The sequence below is a fragment of the Schistocerca piceifrons genome, chromosome 2, assembly GCF_021461385.2.
Source record: "Schistocerca piceifrons isolate TAMUIC-IGC-003096 chromosome 2, iqSchPice1.1, whole genome shotgun sequence".
Classification (NCBI taxonomy): Eukaryota; Metazoa; Arthropoda; class Insecta; order Orthoptera; family Acrididae; genus Schistocerca; species Schistocerca piceifrons.
The window spans coordinates 395,613,040-395,636,599 of NC_060139.1; the positions used below are offsets into that span (position 1 = coordinate 395,613,040).

The following is a 23,560-nucleotide window of genomic DNA, read 5'->3' on the forward strand; positions in this document are numbered from 1 at the left end:
AGTATAGAAGTACGAGATCAGCGCAGCATTAGGTTATCAGTAATACTGTCACACCTGTTTCCCTTGTGGATCAAGTACTACACGTGAAAGTATCATCTTCCACCTGACTACATGGCAACAGAGGCTTACCGCACAATAAATAGTCTCTCGGCGACCCCGACAGAGCAAGTGATCATAACCTGCTAATAACTCTAACGTACATCTCGAGAGAGCACAGAGCATTTCCTATGTACCGTTCTGTAACCCGCCACTGGAAAACGAATAGGAGAGAATGGCATATCCGGAGGTTAAGGGCTACTTTCGATGTAGATATTCGCTCGAGAGCGAGATTTTCATATAGAACTTCACACCTCGGCTGTGGTTAAGCTACTCCAGAATTAAACTAAGCGGTTACACAACGAAACGGCTGTGCAGTACGAAAGAGGAGTATGGTACAAATGGTTCAAATGGCCGTGAGCACTATGGGACTTAACTTCTGAGGTCATCAGTCCCCTAGAACTTAGAACTACTTAAACCTAACACAAGGACATCACACACATCCATGCCCGAGGCAGCATTCGAACCTGCGACCGGAGTATGGTACAAAACATTAGTCTATGGCGAAGCGATTCTTCTCCATAACGTGTTGTCTGGAGCAGATAGCATACAAGGAATGCAAATGGCTCTATTTAGAGTCTGAAAAAGTGGTATAGAGGCACTGATAGATTTATGTTTTGACTCGGTCTGTTGTGGGCATTCACGTGCCTCAGAGTATGATGTATAATTGTGATTCATTGTATCGATGTTCGAATCCCGGTTCGGCGTACTGTTACAATCTTTTCAGCGAAGTTCACGAGCGGCGTTCCCCTTTTGTGAAGGTTTAACGACCTGCCACCAGAGAATTGAGTTGTGGCACGTATCAGGAAAGATTTTCATGAACCAGCAAGAGAACGCAGAGCTGTTCTGACCGCGTGCTTTTGTTTCTTTCGAAAGAGTTGCTTATCCGTTTATCGCGACGCACTGCCCACGTTGAGAACGGTTCGTGGAAGAGTCACGTATTGCTGACTGCCGGGTCAGGTCAAGGAACCCGCGACAGCGGCGGACGGGGAGAGCTGAGCTGGCCGCTGACGCGCAGCTGATGCTCTGACGCGTCAGCAGGGCGCGCGCGTGCCGCCGCCGCCGCCGCCGCCGGCTCGGAATTAATGGAGAGCTGCCTGCCGCCTCTGCCTCTGCTTCTGCTTCCTCTTACCCTTGCAAATGTGTGCAACCGGCCGAAAGCTGAACGCAAACACTCACCCTTCTGGACATGTGCTGGCCTCAGGGGGCATCAGCACGGTTTCCTTCTCATCCAATGTAGCCAGTCCCATCATTGACCCATAGATAGTCCAGTATTTTACATTTTCTGCAGCTCACAGCTGGTTAGAAATTTCTCCCTCTCTTATTACATGGAAAAATAACTTGCATAATATGTGCTATTCAGTTTTTTGGGCCGACTGTGCAGATGCTGATACCGAGATCTTGGCGAAACAACGAGGTCAGTATTGCGTGTCTTCAACAAGTAGCGAGGAACGCAAGTTCAAGGTCCAAAACAATAGAGAAGAGTTCATGAATTATGTAGTAAGTGATCAGAGTCGGATAGTGTAGCAAGAGATGTATTAGAAAAATCTATAATTTTAAGGTGATTGTACAGTAATTTGTTTATATTGACTTGTTATAAAAATTTTTCGTACCTCTGAACTTGTGTTCAGACTGTCAGTCCCTGCTTCAGGTATATCTAGAGATAAGATGAAACGAGTTGTATCAAATGAAACCACGTGGATGAAGAGCCACCAACACTTCCACTCTTTTCTTACATTTGGCATAAGTTCGAAGACTTTGGACTTGTTTGTAAGCATCGAAAGCCGTGTTTCCGAACTCAGTGGCATCAGATTGCCAGCTTTTTCGCATTCCGATCTTTGTAAACATTACTTTCGATGTCTTATAGTTCCTCTTCTTGATGCAATAATTTACTAACAGCCGTATGTATTGTAGAAATTTATTTTATTTTATGAACTTCTATGTGCTACCAGTTTCGGCATTACATTGATGCCATCTTCACGCCTCACTCGTCATAGTCGTAAAGTCGCTATACCCGGAAGTAGTTGTTGCAGGACGATTTGATTCACGGATCCAGTTATATGGTTCCTTCCGTGTATAGCGATTTTACGACTATGACGAGTGAGGCCTGAAGATGGCATCAGTGTAATGCCGAAACTGGTAGCACATAGAAGTTCATAAAACAAAATAAATTTCTACAATACGTACGGCTGTTGGTAAATTATTGCATCAAGAAGTTCATGCCAGCCGTCGTCCCACGATTCATAATGGATCAACGAAGATCTTATAGTTCCAGTCGTAGGTGGCTCGAATTTATAAGCATTGTAGTTCGCTCATTTGACCACTTATCCATTCTTATACACAAGCAACAAACTGACGTGCTATACACAAACAAATTCAGAGCGAGAAACCACGAAACAAAAATCTGTATAATATGTACGTGCAAACTTCCGAACAAAAGCGAAATCGCTCAAACACTTGACTGCAGGCGCTGTCGATGAGAGACATAGGAACCAAAGATGAGAGCCGGGGGAAGCATTTGCAGAGTAGAACATCGAGAGATACTGCTCTGCAATACGAAATATTTTCTACCTCTGGTGGACAACACGGCAACCCTGGGCAATTCGTTGGCCGCTACTTGCAACATCGGCAGTATTGCCCACCCACACCTCAAAATTGCTGTCTGTTGCAGTAACATTGCAGCAATGTTGACTGCAACGCTGTTGCAGTCAAATATTTCTGTAAAATATAGTCCATTTAGACGTACCTTAAATGACGTAGTGGTCGACGAAATGTTAACTACTAATCTTCCGAACTTCTTGAGGAGAAGCGAATTTCAAATCGCGACCATTTACTTGCTTTTGAATACATTATGGGAGTGACAGTGATCAATGTGTTACAAATATTTACTATTAAAAACAGTCTTGATCACGATTTATTTATTAAGGTGACTGGTTTCGACCACTACTGTGTTCATCTTCAGACCATTGAGTAGGAACCTCTTTTTTGCTGGAGAATCACTACTCCAGCAGAAAGAGGTTCCTACTCAATGGTCTGAAGATGACCACAGTAGTGGTCGAAACCAGTCACCTTAATAAATAAATCGTGATCAAGACTGTTTTTAATAGTAAATATTCGACCATTTACGTTTAGTCTTTTATGGCGACCGCAGGTAATGCAAGGCGAGTGCCCGGCTGTTTCCTTTATCAAGTCGACTGTTTAGTTCCTCATTCTTCACCAACTTGACTGCTGCTGCTCTGTCTCTAATGACTTAGACACTGACGAGATGTCTCCACATAATCTACATCCCTTCCTGGAATAATTACCACGGCACTTCCTATTACTCTCCAGTTAAGACGCGTTTCTTAATCGTATCGGTAACCAAATACGACGCACACGAACCTTTCCAAGGTTCACTGAAGAGCTCACTATACGAAATTCCAGTCGACGTCCTTGTAAATCTGGTTGTTTAGATTGATGCAAAGGCTGAAGTTATAAGGAAAAGAGCTACTATTATGCAGTCGCATATAGATGAAAATGTTGTAGTGGTATTCTTTCCGTAGTTGCTTCAGTCCATCTCTTACCTAGTATTGTTCGTTGTTGTTGATGATGATACCGCAGACAGTAAATTTAATCACATGTAATTACTTAAATTTGCTTTGTAATGGATCTGAGAGTATCGGTTATAATGCAAAACAGATAGCTTATATTACTGACATATCAGGATGGAATTACTCGTTTAGTGGTGTGTGAACCATACGGTCTTTTTATGGCAATACTCAATTAACGTCTCTGGCAAGACACTACAACTTACCGTTACCAGTCCACAGGTTCTCAAGGGTTCGTTAAGCTTCTCCCTGATCGGCAGCAGAATGATCTGCTAGAAACAAAGATGTTCCGCAGGCAAAAGATTCGTATCGGTACAGTTTTAAATTTTTGTGTTTAATATTACATTAACTGGACTGGATGTTATCAGAAAGAAGTAAACAGAGTTACTGTCAGACAGAGAATCACGTGGTCAAAATAACATTTAATTATTATGATAGAAAATTGTCATAGGCGCGTCTTTACAAAGCTAAGTTTTGATGAGGGGCTTTCTGTTGTAAATGACGCTAGTTTTAGGTTTTCGATGTAGCGAGATCTCCGTTACGAAAATGTTTGCCTAATTTTGACACTAGTAATAACGAATTTGCAAGTCGTAGGAGTATATCCACCGACAACGTATTCCCAATGTAATTTTTTCGCTGTCTGTCTAAAATTTAAAAAAAAAACTGGAGACACTTTCTTTACCATGGAAACTGTTTCACAGATATTTCTATACAACACGTATCTTCCATTGCAATAATACGGAATTCTAAATGTCCATCTACCAAGTGAACTGGAAGTACCCTATCCTGACCAGCCCAAGAATCCATCTTCAGCAGCAACGGATCGGTAACTAAAAACAATAGAAAGAGGAGGTTGGAAGCTATGGCTTTAGGTTGGTAACTTTTTTGATTCAGTTGCGTGGGTTCTGAAGGAAACACGTATTAGATTTTTAACGTCTCTACTTCGAAGGCATTAGAGAGAGATAACTTGCTGAGTGGGGAAAGGATGGAGGGATGGAAATCGGTATGCTTACATATACAAGTTCAGTGTTTTTAACCATTGCGTTGTCCGCCCCGGTAGCTGAGTGGTCAGCGTGACAGACTGTCAATCCTAAGGGCCCGGGTTAGATTCCCGGCTGGGTCGGAAATTTTCTCCGCTCAGGGACTGGGTGTTGTGTTGTCCTAATCATCATCATTTCATCCCCATCGACGCGCAGGTCGCCGAAGTGGCGTCAAATCGAAAGACCCGCACCAGGCGAACGGTCTACCCGACGGGAGGCCCTAGCCACACGACATTTCCATTTCCATTTACCATTGCGTTACCTCGTTCGGTGGGTGAGCGGACACGCCCAGTGATGTAAATCACTTCTAGACTTAACAGGCATTTCTAAACTTACTCAGTGGAACAGACAATTACGTGAAATAGTGCTGCTGGAAACTGCATTTTGCAGCACGATGCGAGCTTACTGCATCTACGAACCCGTATGTGTGTGGGTAGTTGTGTGTAGGTGCACTAAGACTGGTTTCGCCGTGTTGCAAAGGCAGGTTCCCCGCAGAATCAAAGGCAAGTAATTAGCCACCTTATCCATCATTGGAGACTTACGTGTGTCCAGTTCTGTGGATGAGTGTTGTATCCCCCGATAAGATAAGGGGAAAGTCTTCCTTTAGACTTCAAAAATGGTTCAAATGGCTCTGAGCACTATGGGACTTAACTTCTCAGGCCATCAGTCCCCTAGAACTTAGAACTACTTAAACCTAACTAACCTAAGGACATCAAACACATCCATGCCCGAGGCAGTATTCGAACCTGCGACCGTAGCGCGGTTCCAGACTGTAGCGCCTAGAACCGCTCGGCCACACTGGCCGGCCTCCGTTAGACTTTTCTGGGCACCTGTGTTAGAGCACATGGTCGGCTGGTTCGCTGGCGAGGGTTTTTTTTCCTTCCTAGTGTATTTATCCGCACGACAGGTGATTCTGTGGGTGACTCATGAGGTTCGTGAGCTATTTAGAGATTGTGGAGAGTGGTGCACATCATCAGAAAACGTAGGATGCGAGAATTTAGTGAATGGCACGGAAGGCCATCATATCTTTCTGAAACAGTTATTTTTTACGATTGCATGTAATTTCTCTGGTTGTCAATCGCGAAGCAAATTATACCGTTCATACCTAGTCAGCGATATTGTCAGGATTTGCTAGTCCGAAACAAAGTGTTTTCGGAGGCCTTAAATACTCGTATATCCCGTAATTCATATACTCTTCGGGATTCCAGAATTTGCTGCAAGACATCGTTCTTAGAAGGCGAATGTTTGGACATTTTCAAAATTTGTGCCAGAATAGAACTGGAACTCACCTAGCAAGATCTACGTGAAGTAATAGGCCGGCACGCGTGCCGTAGCGTTTTGTAGAGTGCGCAAACAGCTGAACTAGCAGACTGAAGTTTCGAAACACAATGATGGGCCGAGCGAGCTGGGACACTGGTCGGCACATTGGACTCGCATTCGGGAGGATTGCAGTTCAAATCCGCCATCGGCCATCCAGATTTATTTTTTCCGTGATTTCCTGGCAAAAACAGGCTCGGTTCTTTTGAAAGTGCACAGCCGATTTCCTTTGCCTTCCTTAACAGAACAATGAGAGCTTGTGCATCGTCTCTAATTACGTGGCTGTCGAACGGACGTTAAACCATAACCTTCCTTTCGCTAAAGAGTGAAAGATTCATTCTGGACTCTACTGGGAGGGGTAGGGGGTCGGGGTGATAATGACTGATGACGACGACGTCGATGATGATGATAATGATGATGTACACGACATAATCATCTTCAGCACTCCGAGAAGTTGCTGTCGTTATTTATATGTTTTCAGTATAGTGAGGCTATCGTTACGAAAAATTTTGCGTAGTTTTAATGTGACATTCGTAATAATGAATTTACGAGGCGAGAGAGTATATCTGTCGATTACATATTTACAAATACATTCCGAAATTTGATTCAAAAATTGCAAATCGAAATTGATTTCATTTGTTTTATTCATCGGTGACATGAAAATTTGTACTGGGCTGGGACTCGAATCAGTATCTCCCGCTTAACGCGAGCAGTCGCTTTAACCACTTCGGCTATCCGAGCGCACTTCCAAAATCGACCCAGACCTCCACAGGTTCACTTGCTCACATTTCCCAATCCTCGCCCCCCCCCCCCCTTCCCCCCGCGCCCCACACGCACACACACTATGCGATTCCCCGCCAAAGAGGTAAGTTCGATGTGATCGTCGTTTCAACCTGGGAAAGTATGTAATAGTTCTTCTCTTATTCCACAGTGTCTGTGTTAAACAATTCACAGTATGCACTGTCCCTTCAGACATCACATAGAATGTCCCTCTTTGGTGGGTATCACATTGAGAGAGAGAGAGAGAGAGAGAGAGAGAGAGAGAGAGACAGACAGAGAGCGAGCGAGCGAGCGAGCGAGCGAGCGAGCGAGTGAGTGAGCGGTCCTGAAAGTGTGCTCGGATAGCCGAAGTGGAAAAGGCGACCGCTCACGTTAAGCAAAATCTGGTTTCGAGCCCCGGTCCGGCGCAAATTTTCATACCACCGATAAACAGTACAGCTAAGTCAGTTTAGGTTCTCAGTTACGAATCAAATTTCGTAATATTTAATGAGCAGCTGTGGATTGTCACACAGTGACTGTTCTTTCAGATTTGCATGCGTGTCTGAAGAGACATTGTATAATGTGAATTTTCAACAAAGACATTATACAACAATATAATAAGTGTGTATTTTCAAGGCTACTGAATTGCTTTATGTGTAAAATAAAACACTTAGAAAAACTTCTTTAGTTACGTAAAATAATAGCTATATAGTTTGGATCTGATAAGGATTAGCCGCTCTCGTCCTTTTTTTGGTGCTGATCTGAGACAGTCAAATGTAATAGCTTTTGTTTAGTTTTCGTGATAGGTCAATGAAAACGCGTATGTGTCCACATATACTAATATAGGATACAATTTTCCTAATTACATTTGAAGCTTCCCATCTATAGAAAGAGAACCTCCGCGATTTCTGATGGAATATAGACTAGGTAATACCACAGGAGGCCAATGATGTCTCTTTGATAGTAATGAAACTGAAACTGAGCAAAACAACTAAATCAACGCAGACATTGCAAGTACAAGTAAAGTAATTAGGAGCATCTACCTCTTGTAAAAACGTGAATTTCACTTCCATCTTCAAAGTAATTCATTCCCTTTTTATTTAAAATGGTGGCTGTACAATAAAAAACACATTGCCGGAAAAGGTCCGAAATTGTTAGAAATCTCTTATAACAAAGGAAAAGCATCAGCAGTACCGCCAAAAGATATTTACAAACCACTGGATGATGAGCTGTTTAAAACTAGGTACACTGACGTGTTATTTAAGAATGGAAGCGTTATTACTGACTCTAACATTGAACACTGAATACGAAGAAAAAATTCCGTATTGTTACTCTGGGAAGAATGGCAGTCAGCGTACAGCTCTTTGTAGTGTTCGAACCCTGACCTTTGGGTTTTCAAACACGAGTCCTTCCGATAGGCTTCTGGATTTGCAGAAGACTGAAATACCCGGAAATAATTAATGAAAGCAAATTTGATGAATTTAGTGCCTGTCGACAGTTGGAAATGAAGAGTAATGGTTACTTTCACCCGCCTTTGATGTAATGGCTTGCGAAGATGATGGATGGCGAATCTTAAAAACAGTAAAAGGTGAAAGTGGATGAAATAGCCAACTTTTTGCGAGTAGTAAAGAGTCAAACAGAGTGAGTTTGATCGCGAGTTAGTAACTTTTTTTAGCCTACTTTACTTATACAGAAGGTATTACGATGTATGTTCAAAAAATAACTGGAATTTTTGTTTTTTGGAAAGCATTTTGCTTATTCACGTATATCAATGTTATCACTTACAAAATAATCTCTATTAGATATTACACACTTATTCAAGCACTTTTTCTAATCCCCGAAACACTTCTCAAACTTGATATTTAGGATGGCGTTTAGCCCTATCAGCGATGCGTCTTTAACCCCATTTATATTTGTAAGCTGACGGTCCTTTTAATTTTTGGGAACAGAGAAAAGTCACGTAGAGCCATGTCTGACGAATAGGGCGGCCGGGTCATCATTACAGTATTGATTTTGACCAAAAGTTCACGAATAAGCAACGAAGTGTGTGAGACATACTTTATCGTGGTGCAGACGCCATGTCTTCTTCTTTTTTTTTCGGAGTTCTTCATGCAGACAGCGGTGAACTCGTAAATAGTACTGCTCATAGAGCCTTCGACCTTGTGACGTGAATTCAGATGCCTTGTGCCGTTAAAATCGAAGAACACAGTGAGTATAACCTTCGCATTTGATCGCACTTGAGATTTTTTCAGACTAGGCGATCAAGAACGCTTCCACCGAGACAACAGAGCTTGAATTTCAACGTCATATTCGTAAACACATAGTTCTTCACCTGTTATGCATCGTTATTGACTTCATCTAACGACTCCTGATGAACTTTGAAGTCGTTGCTACTTTGTTCGAAATTAAACAATTTGTGAACACTTCTTTCACGATTTCATCGGCTGATGATAGTTAGAGCTTCCAGGGCACTTCTTATCTTCATCGTTTTCAGGCCTTCTTCGAAACGCTTGTACCATTCGTAAACCTTTCTTATACTCATAGCAGGCTTTTCAAAAACGATATTTAGGATTTCTACAACTGTGCTGTACTTTAGCCATTCTTATAGTGAAATTTAATAGAAATACTGTGATTATTTTTGTAGAAAGTAACTAATCGCCGATACTACCCAACACATGTAACCTTTTTGACAGCTGACAACAGACTAAATATCCGATATTGTGGTAGATCCTTATCAGACATGTTTACCTACACAACAACGAAATAAACAGCGCAGATCAGACTAAAAGACATCCGATATTACAAAATTCACATTACTTTTTGAGCACACCTCGTATGTCTGTACGTGTGGCAACGAAACTCAATCGCCTCGTAAAGAGCTCCAGAGATTAACAACAGGAAATAGGCCCAGAAGAGGAAAGTACATTGACGACAGTTGTACAGCTACAGCTTGACATTGCCAAAAGGAAAGAATCGATCATTTAAATTTCTGTCACGACATGAAAACAATGATTTTTCGTTTGCACTTAAAACCATCGAATATCAGTGGTTACGTAATTGATAGTTGTTTCGTTATAGGATGTACGAATATATTACTTATTAAAATAGCAGTTATGATGAGAAGTTTTCTTAGGAGAAGGGTTCATTTAGATCCCAGTCGTTGTCAGCCAAAACACTTCCTGCAATTTCTGTACTGGTGTTTACTGAAAGAACTAACTTAAATTTTATAGATGTGGTTATCGTTCAGAGGAGTCTTTGAAGTCGTACCTCTAAAAGAGAATATATTTGGCTAAGATTGCCCTGCAGAACCAAAGGAAAAAAAGTAATGCTGTTTTCACAGGTGTGTGTTCTTTGGTGGGAAACCTGTGTATGGTTAGCAAAGCATCTCGTTTTGAGATTAGTTACGACATCGGTACGATGGTATCATCTTTTATAATTGCCTTCCTAATACATTAGCATATTTTGCTGATTGTTATTCAACTTGGCAAACATGTCGCATAAAATAATCCTGACAACAATTTACTCCATTATGCCGTACATCGTCGTGATTTTAAGGTGTCCAGTCGTTTAACTTTTCGACACATGTATAGGAGATAAATAAACGGTCACTACTATTTCCTTGGTGGATCAGTAAGTCTCTTCCCCCTCCCCCTCCCTCCCCCTGTAATGATGTTCTATTAACAAGGCAGTAATCTGAAACGCTAACGCGCAATTTCTAGGTCCGCGGCAGCTGTTTTTCTTCTACCTGTGTGTGTGTGCGTGTGTGTGTGTGTGTGTGTGTGTGTGTGTGTGTGTCATCTTCTAGGTGGTGCCAACTTTCGTAAATACCGGTGTATTATCTTGACGTATGAAAGAAACAAGTGCGTGGAAAATGTTACTAGAAGCGACGGAACACATGGGTTTGCTCTTGGCTCCGTAGTCCAAACGAAAATCTAAGAAATGAAAACATCTCGATTCGCCAACGGAAAAAAAGAAAAATTCTCATAGTTCAGTTGTTTGAAGTGCAAAGTATGTTGAATCTGTTCACGATTTAACTTGCTGCAGTGTGAGTTTTTCCTGTCACGAACAGCCGTTACCAATGAAGCGTATGGCAAAACTATCGGCGGATAATGTGTAGCCATTAAACAGGAGACGACAAGACGATCAAGTGCAGGTGTGCGAATTCTGTACATTATTGCATTCTCTCACCCATCAAAACTAACAAACTTCGCTGGAGAGAAAAAATAAGTTGGCAATAAGGGAAGATCTACTACTCTCTTGATCTTAGAAGAAGATTTTATGCGGAAGCACATTCGAAGTCCAAAACACATTACCATTCGCTCTCTTGTGGTTCGTCAGCCCTCTTTAGACACGAAGTGTACGCTCTAAGCAGGTGCCGCAGCAGGAGAAACACTAACGGTGATTACATAAATAAATAAAAAAATAAACTGCTGTACTTGTGTTCCATGGCTTATTTTCAAATCCTTTTTAGAAAAAGAGGAGAGTGGTATGACGCTTTTTACTGGAAGACCCTGAGAGATTTACTGGAAGACGCTGAGAGATTCATCAACCACTAAATTCTTTATTGTCCATGTTTCGCTTCTGTCCAAGACTAGACTCCAGACAAATAACTCCATAAAATAGTTCCTAAAGCTTAAATTAATATTACTTGTTTGCAAATTCCTCTCTTTCAGAAACGCGTTTCTTACTGTTACCAGTCTGCATTTTATATCCTCTCTACTTCGGACTTACAAGTTTTCTGCTGCCCAAATAGCAAAAGAAATCCGCAACTTTTAGTGTCTGATTTCGTAATATATAATTCCCACAGCAAGGTATGATTTAATTCGACTACCTTCTATTATCGTTGTTTTACTTTTTATGTTTGTCTTATATTCTCTTTTCAAGACGCTGTCCATTCCGTTCAACTGCTCTTCCTAGTCCTTTGCTGTCAACGAGTGGGGTCGCGCAGTGGTGGCACGCAGGACTCGCATTCGGGAGGACGACGGTTCAAACCCGCACCCGGCCATCCTGATTTGGGTTTTCCGTGCTTTTCCTAAAACGCTTCAGGGAAATGTCGGGATGGTTCCTACGCAAGGGCAAGCCGCTTTCCTTCTCCATCCTTCCCTAATATGACCTCGTGCTACGTCTCTAACAGCCTTGTTGTTGATGGAACGTTAAATGCTGGTATCCTCCTTTTCTTCCTTTGCTATCTCTGACAGAATTACAATGTCAACGGCAAATATCAAAGTTTAAAATTATTCTCCTTGAACGGATATTCCATCACCGTATTTATCATTGGTTTTCTTTACTACTTGTTCAGTATACATACTGAATAACATCAGAGACAGGCTACAACTCTTTCTCACTCCCTTTTCAACCACTGCTTCTTTTAATGCTCCTAGACTCTTATAACTGTCGTCTGGTTCTGTGCAGGTTGTAAATTGCATTCCCTCCCTGTATTTTACCCTGCTGCCTTCAGAATTTCAAAGAGTGTATTCCAGTCAGTATTGTCAACAGTCGCTGTAAATCTACAGATGCTATAAATGTCCATTTGCCCCTCTTTAACCTACTCTCTAAGATAAATCGTTGAGGCGGTATTACCTCGCGTGTCCCTACATATCTCCGGACCCAAACTCATCTTCCTCAAGGTCCGCTCCAGTCATTTAATAATAATAATAATAATAATAATAATAATAATAATAATACAGAAAACAGAATTGACAGCAAGAAACAAGACAAAAGCTATAAATACCTATGCTATACCAATATTGACCTACTCATTTGGAGTAGTGAAATGGAGTAACACAGACCTAGAAGCACTTAATACACTTATACGATCACAATGCCACGAATATAGAATACATCACATACATTCAGCAACAGAAAGATTCACGTTAAGCAGAAAGGAAGGAGGAAGAGGATTTATCGACATAAAAAACCTACATTATAAACAGGTAGACAATTTAAGAATATTCTTTCTAGAACGAGCAGAAACTAGCAAAATACACAAAGCAATCACTCATATAAATACATCGGCTACACCATTGCAATTTCATAACCACTTCTACAACCCTTTAGATGACATAACATCAACAGATACGAAGAAAGTAAATTGGAAAAAGAAAACACTACATGGCGAGCACCCGTATCATCTAACACAGCCACACATCGATCAAGATGCATCCAACACATGGCTAAGAAAAGGCAATATACACAGTGAGACGGAAGGATTCATGATTGCAATACAGGAGCAAACAATAAACACCAGATATTACAGCAAGCATATTATTAAAGATCCCAATACCACAACAGATAAATGCAGACTTTGCAAACAACAAATAGAAACAGTAGATCACATCACAAGCGGATGTACAATACTAGCAAATACAGAAGACATGACAATGTAGCAAAAATAATACATCAACAACTTGCCATACAACATAAACTAATAAAACAACACGTTCCCACATACAAGTATGCACCACAAAATGTACTGGAGAATGATGAATACAAATTATACTGGAACAGAACCATTATAACAGATATAACAACACCACATAACAAACCTGACATCATACTCACCAATAAAAAGAAGAAATTAACACAACTAATCGAAATATCCATACCCAAGGAGAAAAAAATTGAAAAATACATCCAATTGGCTGAGGAAGTCAAGGACATGTGGCATCAGGATAAAGTTGACATTATACCAATTATACTATCAACTACAGGAGTCATACCACACAATATCCACCAGTACATCAACGCAATACATCTACATCCAAACGTATATATACAACTACAGAAATCTGTAATTATTGATACATGTTCAATTACCCGAAAGTTCCTAAATGCAATGTATCATATACCGTACCGTTAAAAGGAAGTCACGCTTGATCAAGGTCCGCGTCACTTTCCAATTTTAACCAGACATAATGTCTGAGAAAGGAAAGATATATGAATAATATATTTTCCGATATTATGTACTCATTTTTGAGTAGGTCATCATCTAGATCAGTTATTAACGCTTGGAATTGAACAAAGTACTTCCTTGGCCAATCTACATTAAGTCGCCTGGCCATATTTTTCTGCATTTCAGTTTCATTACGTCCTCCACTTCGGTATATTTGTTTTCCTCTATATCCTTTTAATTCTCTGTAAGCATCTCTATATTGCTCATGGAGTAACACTTAGTTTTGAATGGTTTTCACGTGTAAAGTCGTTATTTCGCCGTCATAATGAAATACCGGTAAAACGCGCTGTGAACTGAAAGTTTCACATACACCTAGAAAATTTTGTTTTGGAAACTCTTTGCAGTTTACCAGAAGGACTCCACTCGTTGTTGCGAGGCTGGCATTAGGAATGGGAAGGAGATTGCGGGCGTTGACGAACTGCGGAGACGAGGGCCGCAGGTGCCGATAAGAGCTGCGCCTGGGCGCCGCAATCTGCAGAGGACCCCTGGCGATGCCAGCACTCCACTCCACTCCTCTGCAGCACAGTCCACTGTCGCCTGCCCGCAGGATGTTTGTCAGCGCCCTAAGTTCCGCCCCTTCCCACTTCCTCCAACCCTTTCTGTTCGCCATTTCACGGCCGCCTTCTTTCATTCGGAGTGGATGCAGACGGTGGTGATGGCGTGGGAAGGGGTGGGGAAGGGATGGGTGGGCGGGGGGGGGGGGGGGGGGGGCGCACACCACACAGAAAACGAAGAAGGGAAACGGGAAGGAAGGGACAAGGCTTTAGAACAATTGTCTTCTTCGAAGTCCGAGGGAGATAAACGACGACGTGGCAGGCAGACAAAGGCGGCTGCAATCAGTCCCGAAATCGTGCCCTCTGGTACGGGCGGAACACTTCGTTGCCCGTCTCACTTTCAAATAATCCAGAACAACTAAATTTTTTCAAAAAAATATTAATCTCGGTCTTTGTGTATGGGCAAGGCTGTACGGTTGTTGTGTAGCAGTCTACACGTGCAAGGAATGTTACCAGTTTCTCGCTTCCGCTATCAGATTACAAAGATACACTGACGAAAAAAAAAAAAGAAAAAAAAAACCACCGCAGCACCAAAAAATAATTAATGTAGTGTAACGAAATTTAGTGAATGCTTATGTCTGCGTAACATATTTAAGTGATGAACACTGCAATATAGCCGGTTAATGAAAGCGCGAAATACGTCATTGGAAATATGAAATGCTGGTACATTAACAACCGGTGTAACGGCCAGAATGTTGAATACAAGCATGCAAACGTGCATACATTGCACTGTACAGGTGCCGGATGTCATGTTGTGAAATGGAGTTCCGTATCTGTTACACATGGCCGGTCAGTACAGGGACGGTTAATGCTGTATGTGGATGGCGCTGGAGTGGTCGTCCGACGATGTCCCATATGCGCTCGATTGGAGACAAATCTGGTGATTGAGCAGGCCAGGGCAACATGTCGACACACTGTAGGACGTGTTGGGCTTCGGCAGCGGTATGTGGACGATCGTTATCCTCTTGGAAAACACACGGTGGAATGCTGTTCATAAATGGCAGCACAACATGTCCTCGATGGTGAGTGTTCATCGGGGATTATCATCTGCAGTGCCCCAGGGAAGTGTGGTAGGTCCGCTGTCGCTTTCTATCTACATAAATGATCTTTTGGATTGGGTGGATAGCAATGTGCGGCTGTTTGCTGATGATGCTGTGGTGTATGGGAAGGTGTCGTCGTTGAGTGACTGTAGGAAGATACAAGATTACTTGGACAGGATTTGTGATTGGTGTAAAGAATGGCAGCCAACTCTAAATATAGATAAATGTAAATTAATGCAGATGAATAGGAAAAAGAATCCCGTAATGTTTGAATACTCCATTAGTAGTGTAGCGCTGGACAAAGTCAACGTCGATTAAATTTTTGGGCGTAAAATTGCAGAGCGATATGAAGTGGGACAAGCATGTAATGGCAGTTGTGGGGAAGGCGGATAGTCGTCTTCGGCTCATTGGTATAATTTTGGGAAGATGTGGTTCATCTGTAAAGGAGACCGCTTATAAAACACTAATACGACCTATTCTTGAGTACTGCTCGAGCGTTTGGGATCCCTGTCGGGTCGGATTGAGGGAGGACGTAGAAGCAATTCAGAGGCGGGCTGCTAGATTCGTTAGTGGTAGATTTGATCAAAACGCGAGTGTTACGGAAATGCTTCAGGAACTCGGGTGGGAGTCTCTGGAGGCAAGGAGGCGTTCTTTTCGTGAATCGCTACTGAGGAAATTTAGAGAACCAGCATTTGAGGCTGACTGCAGTACAATTTTACTGTTGCCAACTTATATTTCGCGGAAAGACCACAAAGATAAGATAAGAGAGATTAGGGCTCATATAGAGGCATATAGGCAGTCATGTTTCCGTCGGTCTTTTTGGGAGTGGAACAGGGAGAAAAGATGCTAGTTGTGGTACAAGGTACCCTCCGCCACGCACCGTATGGTGGATTGCGGGGTATGTATGTAGATGTAGATGTAGAATCACCGACTGACGTACAGATTTGCAGTCAGGGTGCGTGGGATAACCACAAGAGTGCTTCTGCTGTCTGACGACATCGCGCCTCAGACCATGACTCCAGGTGCAGGTCCAGTGTGTCTAGCACGCAGACAGGTTGGTTGCAAGCCTTCAACTGACCCCTTCCTAGCCAACGCACGACCGTTACTGGCACCGAGGCTGATTCACATCAGACCTCCACGCTGCCCTCCAATCTTCTCTCGCTTGACACCACTGAAGTCGAAAATGACAGTAGTTAGGGTCAGTGGAATGCACGCTACAAGGCGTCTGGCTCGGAGATGTCGAAGTAACCGTTTATTTGTAACAGTGCCTTGTGTCACTGTGGTGCCAAGTACTGCTGAGATCGCTGCTGCAGATACAATACGATGCGTCAGAGACATACGCCGAACACTATGGTCTTCCCTCTCGGTAGTGCCACGCGGCCGTCCGGAGCCTTACATTCTCGTGACCACTGCTGCTAGCAGTCGTGTACCGGGGCTACATTCCTGCCAAATCTTTCTCCAATACCGCAGAAGGAACATCCAGCTTCGTGTAGCCCTATCAAGCGACCTCGTTCAAATAATAATGGCGTCTCTGTCGTCTTAAAGGCTTGACTAACATCAACTCACCACGTCCAGTCTCAGATGTAACTAACTCTCAAAACCGTTACTACGTGTATTTAAAGCAAACGGGATTTGTATTGTATTAGCGCCACTCTTATGCGTATGATGTGAAATTTGAACAGACATCATCTTTCAGATGTAGAATCAGTTTCGTGTATGTCGCACAACTCTTCCTTGGTGTTGCGATTATTTTTCCATCGGTGTGTACAGGATGTCCCAAAAGATACTTTACAACTTCAGTGTAATATAACTCGACTCGTTATGAGACAATGATTTTGTCTAGCTGTATCGTTAAGATATTTATCCGCTTCTTTTAACACATGTCTCTTTTTTACTTGCACGCCTCCAGGAGAACGAGAGGAAGGTCATTAAGGTGAGTAAAAATTTGTCTTTAGAAAATATGACGGCTTATGCCCCTTGTATTCAAGGGCAACCATCTCTTGCCTGTGTCATCAATTTTTCTGATAAATGACAATGTAAAAGAGAACTAAGTTGAGTGTTATCTTGGGTCATCGGCGCCAGTGGTAACATTTTGTATCACCCTGTAACCTGTGGTTGACACAGTTCATCAAAAACACAACCACCACCAGTGAGAACAACAGAAAGGTGCAAGATAAGGAATAACTTTGTTTATTTAATTTTTATTAAGCAAGACCTCTGTCAGTGATTTGAAATCATAGTATAAATCTTTGCATGCAACTTATTGAAATGAAAAAAAAATCAGCATAACAACAACGAGAACAATAATAATAATACAAAATATAGGAATCTGTTCCATTTAGCAAAATTTAATAGCAAAACTTTGAAGGTCTGCATAAATTGCAATTTCGTATTGTGTTATATATATTGGTGTGTTTGTGTAAGTTCTTACGCAGAAACTGGCGGAATCCAACAGAAGCTGTTGAAGTTGAATAACGAAACATCGGAGACAATTGAGTAGTTTTGTATAGACTGTTTAAGACAACTACAAATTCCATTAGATAAATTAATCGCTTTTTGTGGAGGCAATACCAGTACCAACACCAACGTCGGAGGGTTTCACCGATGCGGTCAGCGGAATGTTTTTCACTAAATTAAAGAACTCGGAAAAAATTTAGAAGGAATTGGATGGCCTGCCCATGTTGTTCACAATACTATATCAAGTGCTGCTGGAGTCTTAACTGTCGACATTGAAATAATCGTCATGAAAATATTTAATTATGGCAATGATGGCAATAAGAGAAAGGTTTAGGAGTGGAATCAAAATTCAAGGTGAAGTACCAATGATAAGATTTACTGATAACGTTGCTATCCTGAGTGAAAGTGAAGAAGAATTACATGATCTGCTGAATGGAATGAGCAGTCTAATGAGTTCAGAATATGGATTGAGAGTAAATCGGAGCAACACGAAAGTAATGAGAAGCAGCAGAAATGAGAACAGCTAGAAACTTAACACAAGATTGATCGTCACGAAGTAGATGAAATTAAGGAATTCTTCTACCCAGGCAGTAAAATAACCAATGACGGACGGAGCAAGGAGGACATCAAAAGCAGGCTAGCTCTCGCGAAAAGGGCATTTCTGGCCAAGAGAAGTCTACTAGTATCAAACATAGGCCTTAATTTGAGGAAGAAATTTCTGAGAGTGTACATTTGGAGCACAGCGTAGTGTGTAGTGGTAAATGGACTGTGAGGAAACCGGAACAGAAGAGGATGGAAGCATTTGAGATGTGTTGTAGACTGTTGTTGAAAATTAGGTGGACTCATAAGGTAAGGTATGAGGACGTTCTACGCAGAATCGGAGAGGAAAGGAATATGTGGAAAATACTGGCAAGGAGAAGGAACAGGATGATAGGACTTCTGTTAAGACATCAGGGAATGACTTCCATGTTACTAGAGGGAGCTGTAGAGGGCAAAAACTGTAGAGGAAGAAAAGATTGGATTACATCTAGCAAATAACTGAGGATGTAGGTTGCAAGTGCTACTCTGAGATGAAGAGGTTGGCTCTGGAGAGGAGTTCTTGGCGGGCCGCATCAAACCAGTCAGTAGACTGATGACTCAAAAAAAGCTTAAAACTTTATGAGTACCCGTCACACAGTGTTCCCTAATTTATGGAACGCGCTGTTGTTGAGGTTGTTATGTCGTTCAGCCCGAAGACTGGTACTGGTTTGATGCAGCTCTTAATGCTAATCTCTCCTCTGCAAGTCTCTCCATCTTAGAATAACGGCTGCAACCTACATCCATTTATCCTGCGTACTGTATTCATTCGTTGGTCTCCCTGTTTAATTTGTACCCCCTACACTACTATCCGATACCAAATTGACGATTCCTTGATGCCCGAAGACGTGTCATATTCACTGATCCCTTCTTTAAACGAAGTTGTGCCTAAATTTCTTTTTTTCCCAATTCGACCTAGTACTTCTCCATTAGTTACCTGATCTACACCTCTAATGTTCAGCATTCCTCTACAGCACTACATTTCAAAAGCTGCTATTCTCTTCTTGTATAAACTGTTCAGTGTCCACGTGTCTCTGGCATACAATGCTACACTCCAGACAAAAACCTTCAGAAAGGACATCCTAACACTTCTACCGATACTTGATTGTAACAAATTCATCTTCTTCAGAAATGTTTTTCTTGCTGTAGTCAATCTTCACTTTGTATCCTCTCTGCGCCAGGCATCATGAGTTATTTTACTACCAGGGGCATTGCTAGGTGTTTTACCGCCCTAGGCGAGAATTGAGAAATGCCGCTCCGTCTTTTTTGCTACTATCAGTCTCCCCATATAATTGTCCCGTCCCCCCCCCCCTCCACTCGATACCCCCCCCCCCCCGAGCTCCACTGCCACCAACATCGCACATGAAATGCAATCTCCTATTATACTTTTGAAACATTCCCTTAGAAAAATTTATGAATGATTGTGCTGATAAACCCCTTACGTAATTTGATTTTCAAACAGCTGAGCAAAACTGAACGTACTCAGACATTACTCACTTTACTTATTCTGATCAACACTAAACTGATACACAATATTTTTTTAGCGCAACGCAATCTGACTTTCAAAAATCCCTACAAAAGAATGACCCTGACTAACAATAACCTATACCTTTCATAAATCACTTACCTCACAAAAATCTTCGTTACTCGAACTACTGCAATACAGCGGGCGCCAATACTGCCAGCTAAATAAAAGATTCTAACTACTGAAGTCACGAACTACTGATAGGCATAGTTAGCAAATGAAAGATTTTGATAGAGAACAAACGATGTATTTACCTTCATAGTGTTCAAAAGTCATAATATATATATCGGTTCATGACATCAAGTCTCACAAATTTACTGTCTCTGATGGACACACGTCCAGATCACCCGCTCTCGAAACTCCGCCATCTCTCTCCCCGCATCCACCACTGCTGGCGGCTCACCTCCAACTGCCCAGCGCTACGCGCTGTTCACATTCAACTGCCCAACACTACAGTAGCGAATATTTCAACAATGCCAACCAGCCACAGACTGCACACAGCACAGCCAGTGATTTTCATACAGAGCGCTACCTGGCGTTACCAACATAAAAAAACCTAAACAGCCTACTTACACCTAAACAGCCTGCTTACACTTTTAATCATTAAACTGTGGTGACCAGACGTCCTCAGTTTCTGGGGATAGTCCTCAGTTTCCATTACTTTAAAATTGACTGAGGACAACAAATGTGCTTGATTTTTTTTTTTCATCAGTGTTTTAATTTTTCCTCTTTTTTTTATTTTTTCTCCTCATTTGCTCAATTTTTTCGTTGTTTGATTTGAAATTTAATTTTTACCTCCCCTAACATTTTGCCGCCCAAGGCGGCCGCGTAGCCTTACCTAATGGTGGAAACAGCCCTTTTTACTGCCCACCGAGCGAGGTGGCGCAGTGGCTAGCACACTGGACTCGCATTCGGGAGGACAACTGTTCAATCCCGCGTCCGGCCATCCTGATTTCGGTTTTCCGTAATTTCCCTAAATCGCTCCAGGAAAATACCGGGATGATTCCTTTGAAAGGGCGCGGTCGACTTCCTTCCCCGTCCTTCCCTAATCCGATGAGACCGATGACCTCGCTGTCTGGTCTCCTTCCCTAAAAAAACAACAACTTTTTACTGCCCAAATAATAAAACTGATTTCTTTCTTTCCTAGTGTAAGTTCCTCAACATTCTCTGATTTAAATCGTCTATATTGGAGTCGCCCTTGTTTTACTTATGTTGATGTTCATCTTATAACCTCTTTTCGAGTCAGTGAGGGTGGTGTTTTCGTGTGCGCGTTTTACGTGTGGTGCCTGTGTGTGCGCAGGAGTTCACGGACAGCGCGTCGAGCCACAGCCTGGCGGGTCCCGGGCCAGCGAACGCGACGCCCGCGGCAGCCGCCGGTCCTGGCCCCGGGGGCGGCGGGGGCGGCGTCGGCTACGTGAACAGCGCCGCCAGCTCCGCGGAGTTCACCATGTTCCCGCCGGCGGCAGCAGCGGCCGCGCCCGGAGACCGCTCCTCCGTGGTGCACTTCGAGCCGCTGCCCGACGTGGGCAGCGCCCGTCTGCAGCCGCCGCAGGCGCCCGCGCCCAGCCGCAAGCCCGCCTCCTTCAACAACGTCGTCAGCGGCGGCCTATCCGCCCGCGACTGGCTCGGTAAGTCGCGAGGGACAGGCGCAGCATCCTGCAATACCGGTAGATGCCCTCGAGGTTCAGCCTCTCGTCATCCTACACTGTGGTAGCCACTCTAGCAGGCCAAGTACTCTGGGGTGACAAAAGCTGTACGATGCCGGGGGATGTCTGTGCGGTCACGTTATCGTGATCCTACTCTCTAGCAGGCCGACTGAAGCAGCAGCTCGTTACTTCTTCGAGAGGAATTTCCGTGGCACATTTAGAAGCTGTTGCTGCCTTTTCTTCATTCACACCTGAGAATCTGCGAGCTCCATTCTGACAGCAACTGAATAAAACACAATTTTAGTGCCCTACGGGTTTCGCCTTTATTTTCCACAAGGCATCATCAGTGGCAGGTTGCGTGGACAATTTTTACATTTTACGCTCCTGTTGCATAACCTTTTCATAGTGGCTGCTTCTGTTTGGTTGTTCTTATTGTGTGTCTACCGTGTTTGTTTTATTATGCCTTTTATTTCTTCTTTTACTAGTTCTCTTGCCAGTCCTATGTTTATTCCACAATTATTTTGTTGTTCTTCACGTGTAAGGATGAGTTCAGTTTCTATTATGAGATTTTCTATGTATTGATTGTTCCTCAACAACGCCTTGCAGAAAGTAAAGGCGAAACACGTATGGCACTAAAATTGTGTTTTATTCAGTTGCTGTCATACGGTCCACAAGTAAAAATTATCAATATACCATAATATTACACGCAACTGAGGAAGACAGGACTACAAAAGTTGAAGATGTCCATTCTTGCGTCTTACGCGACAAATGAGTTTGCGACTCACACTGAACGAAAAAGAGAACAGAGCTATTCAGCTTAAAGAGGGAAAAATACACTCAGGTGGCAAAAGTCACGGATTACGTGTCAGACATCCTTTTGTCCGGTGTAGTGCAGCAACTAGATGTGGCGTGGACGCGATAAGTTGTAGGCGGCACCCTGCAGAAATACTGAGCTACGCTCCTTGTGTGGCCGTCCGTAATTGCGAAAGTGTTACTGGTACGGAATTTTCTGCAGGAACTGACCTTTTGATTATGTGCCACAAATGTTCGATGGGACTGATGTCAGGAGATCTGGTTGCCCAAACAATTCGCTTGAATTGTCCAGAATGTTCTTCAAACCACTCGCAAACAATTATGCCCCTGTGACAAAGCGCATTGCCATCCCGTGAAAATTCCATTATTGTTTAGGAACGTGGAAGTCCGTGAATGTCTCCAAATGGTCTCCAATTAGCAGAATGTAACCATTTCTGTCAATGATCACTCTGGTTGGACCAGAGTCCATTCCATGTAAACAGCTCCCATATCACTGTGGAGCCACCGCCAGCTTGGATAGTACCTTGTTGACAACTTGGGTCCGTGCATTCATGGAGTCTGCACCACACTTCAACCCTACCGTCAGCTCTTACCAACTGAAACTGGGACTCATCAGACCGAGCCACAGTTTTACAGTAATCTAGGATCCAAGTGACTCGGCCACGAGCTAGGAGAGGCAATGCAGTCAATGTTGTGGTGTTCGCAAAGGCACTCACATCGGTCGTCTGCCATCGTAGACCATTGTCGCCAATTTTGCCACACTGTCCTAAAGGGTACGTTAATCGTAACTCACACATTGATTTCTGCAGTTTTTTCACACAGTTTTTCTTGACTGTTAGCACTGACAACTCTATGCAAATGCTGCTGCTTTCAGTCATTAACTGGAGTCAATCGGCCAGTGCTTCATTTGTGGTGAGAGGTAATGCCTGAAATTTGGTATTCTTGGAATGCTCTTGACACTGTGGATCACGGATTACCGAGTTTCCTAATGATTTCCAAAGTAGAACGTCCCGCGTGCCTAGCTCCAAGTACCATTCCACATTCAGTGTCTGTTAATTCTCATCATCCACCCGTAACCACATCAGAAACCTTTTCACATGAATCACCTGAGTGTAAATGACAGATCTGCCAATGCTCTGCCCTTTTATGCCTTGAGTAAGCGATACTACTGCCACCTGTATTTGTGCATATCGCTATC

The 23,560-nt window shown here is 42.8% G+C and overlaps 1 protein-coding gene across 1 annotated transcript in view; it reads left to right on the forward strand.

Annotated features, from left to right (window-relative positions):
• The window catches only part of LOC124775425, a 629,713-nt gene that overhangs the window by 500,084 nt on the left and 106,069 nt on the right, over positions 1-23,560 (forward strand). Inside the window, exon 3 of the mRNA XM_047250258.1 lies at positions 21,204-21,531. Within this exon, the coding sequence (XP_047106214.1) occupies positions 21,204-21,531 (328 nt within the window). The remainder of the gene's footprint in view (positions 1-21,203; positions 21,532-23,560) is intronic.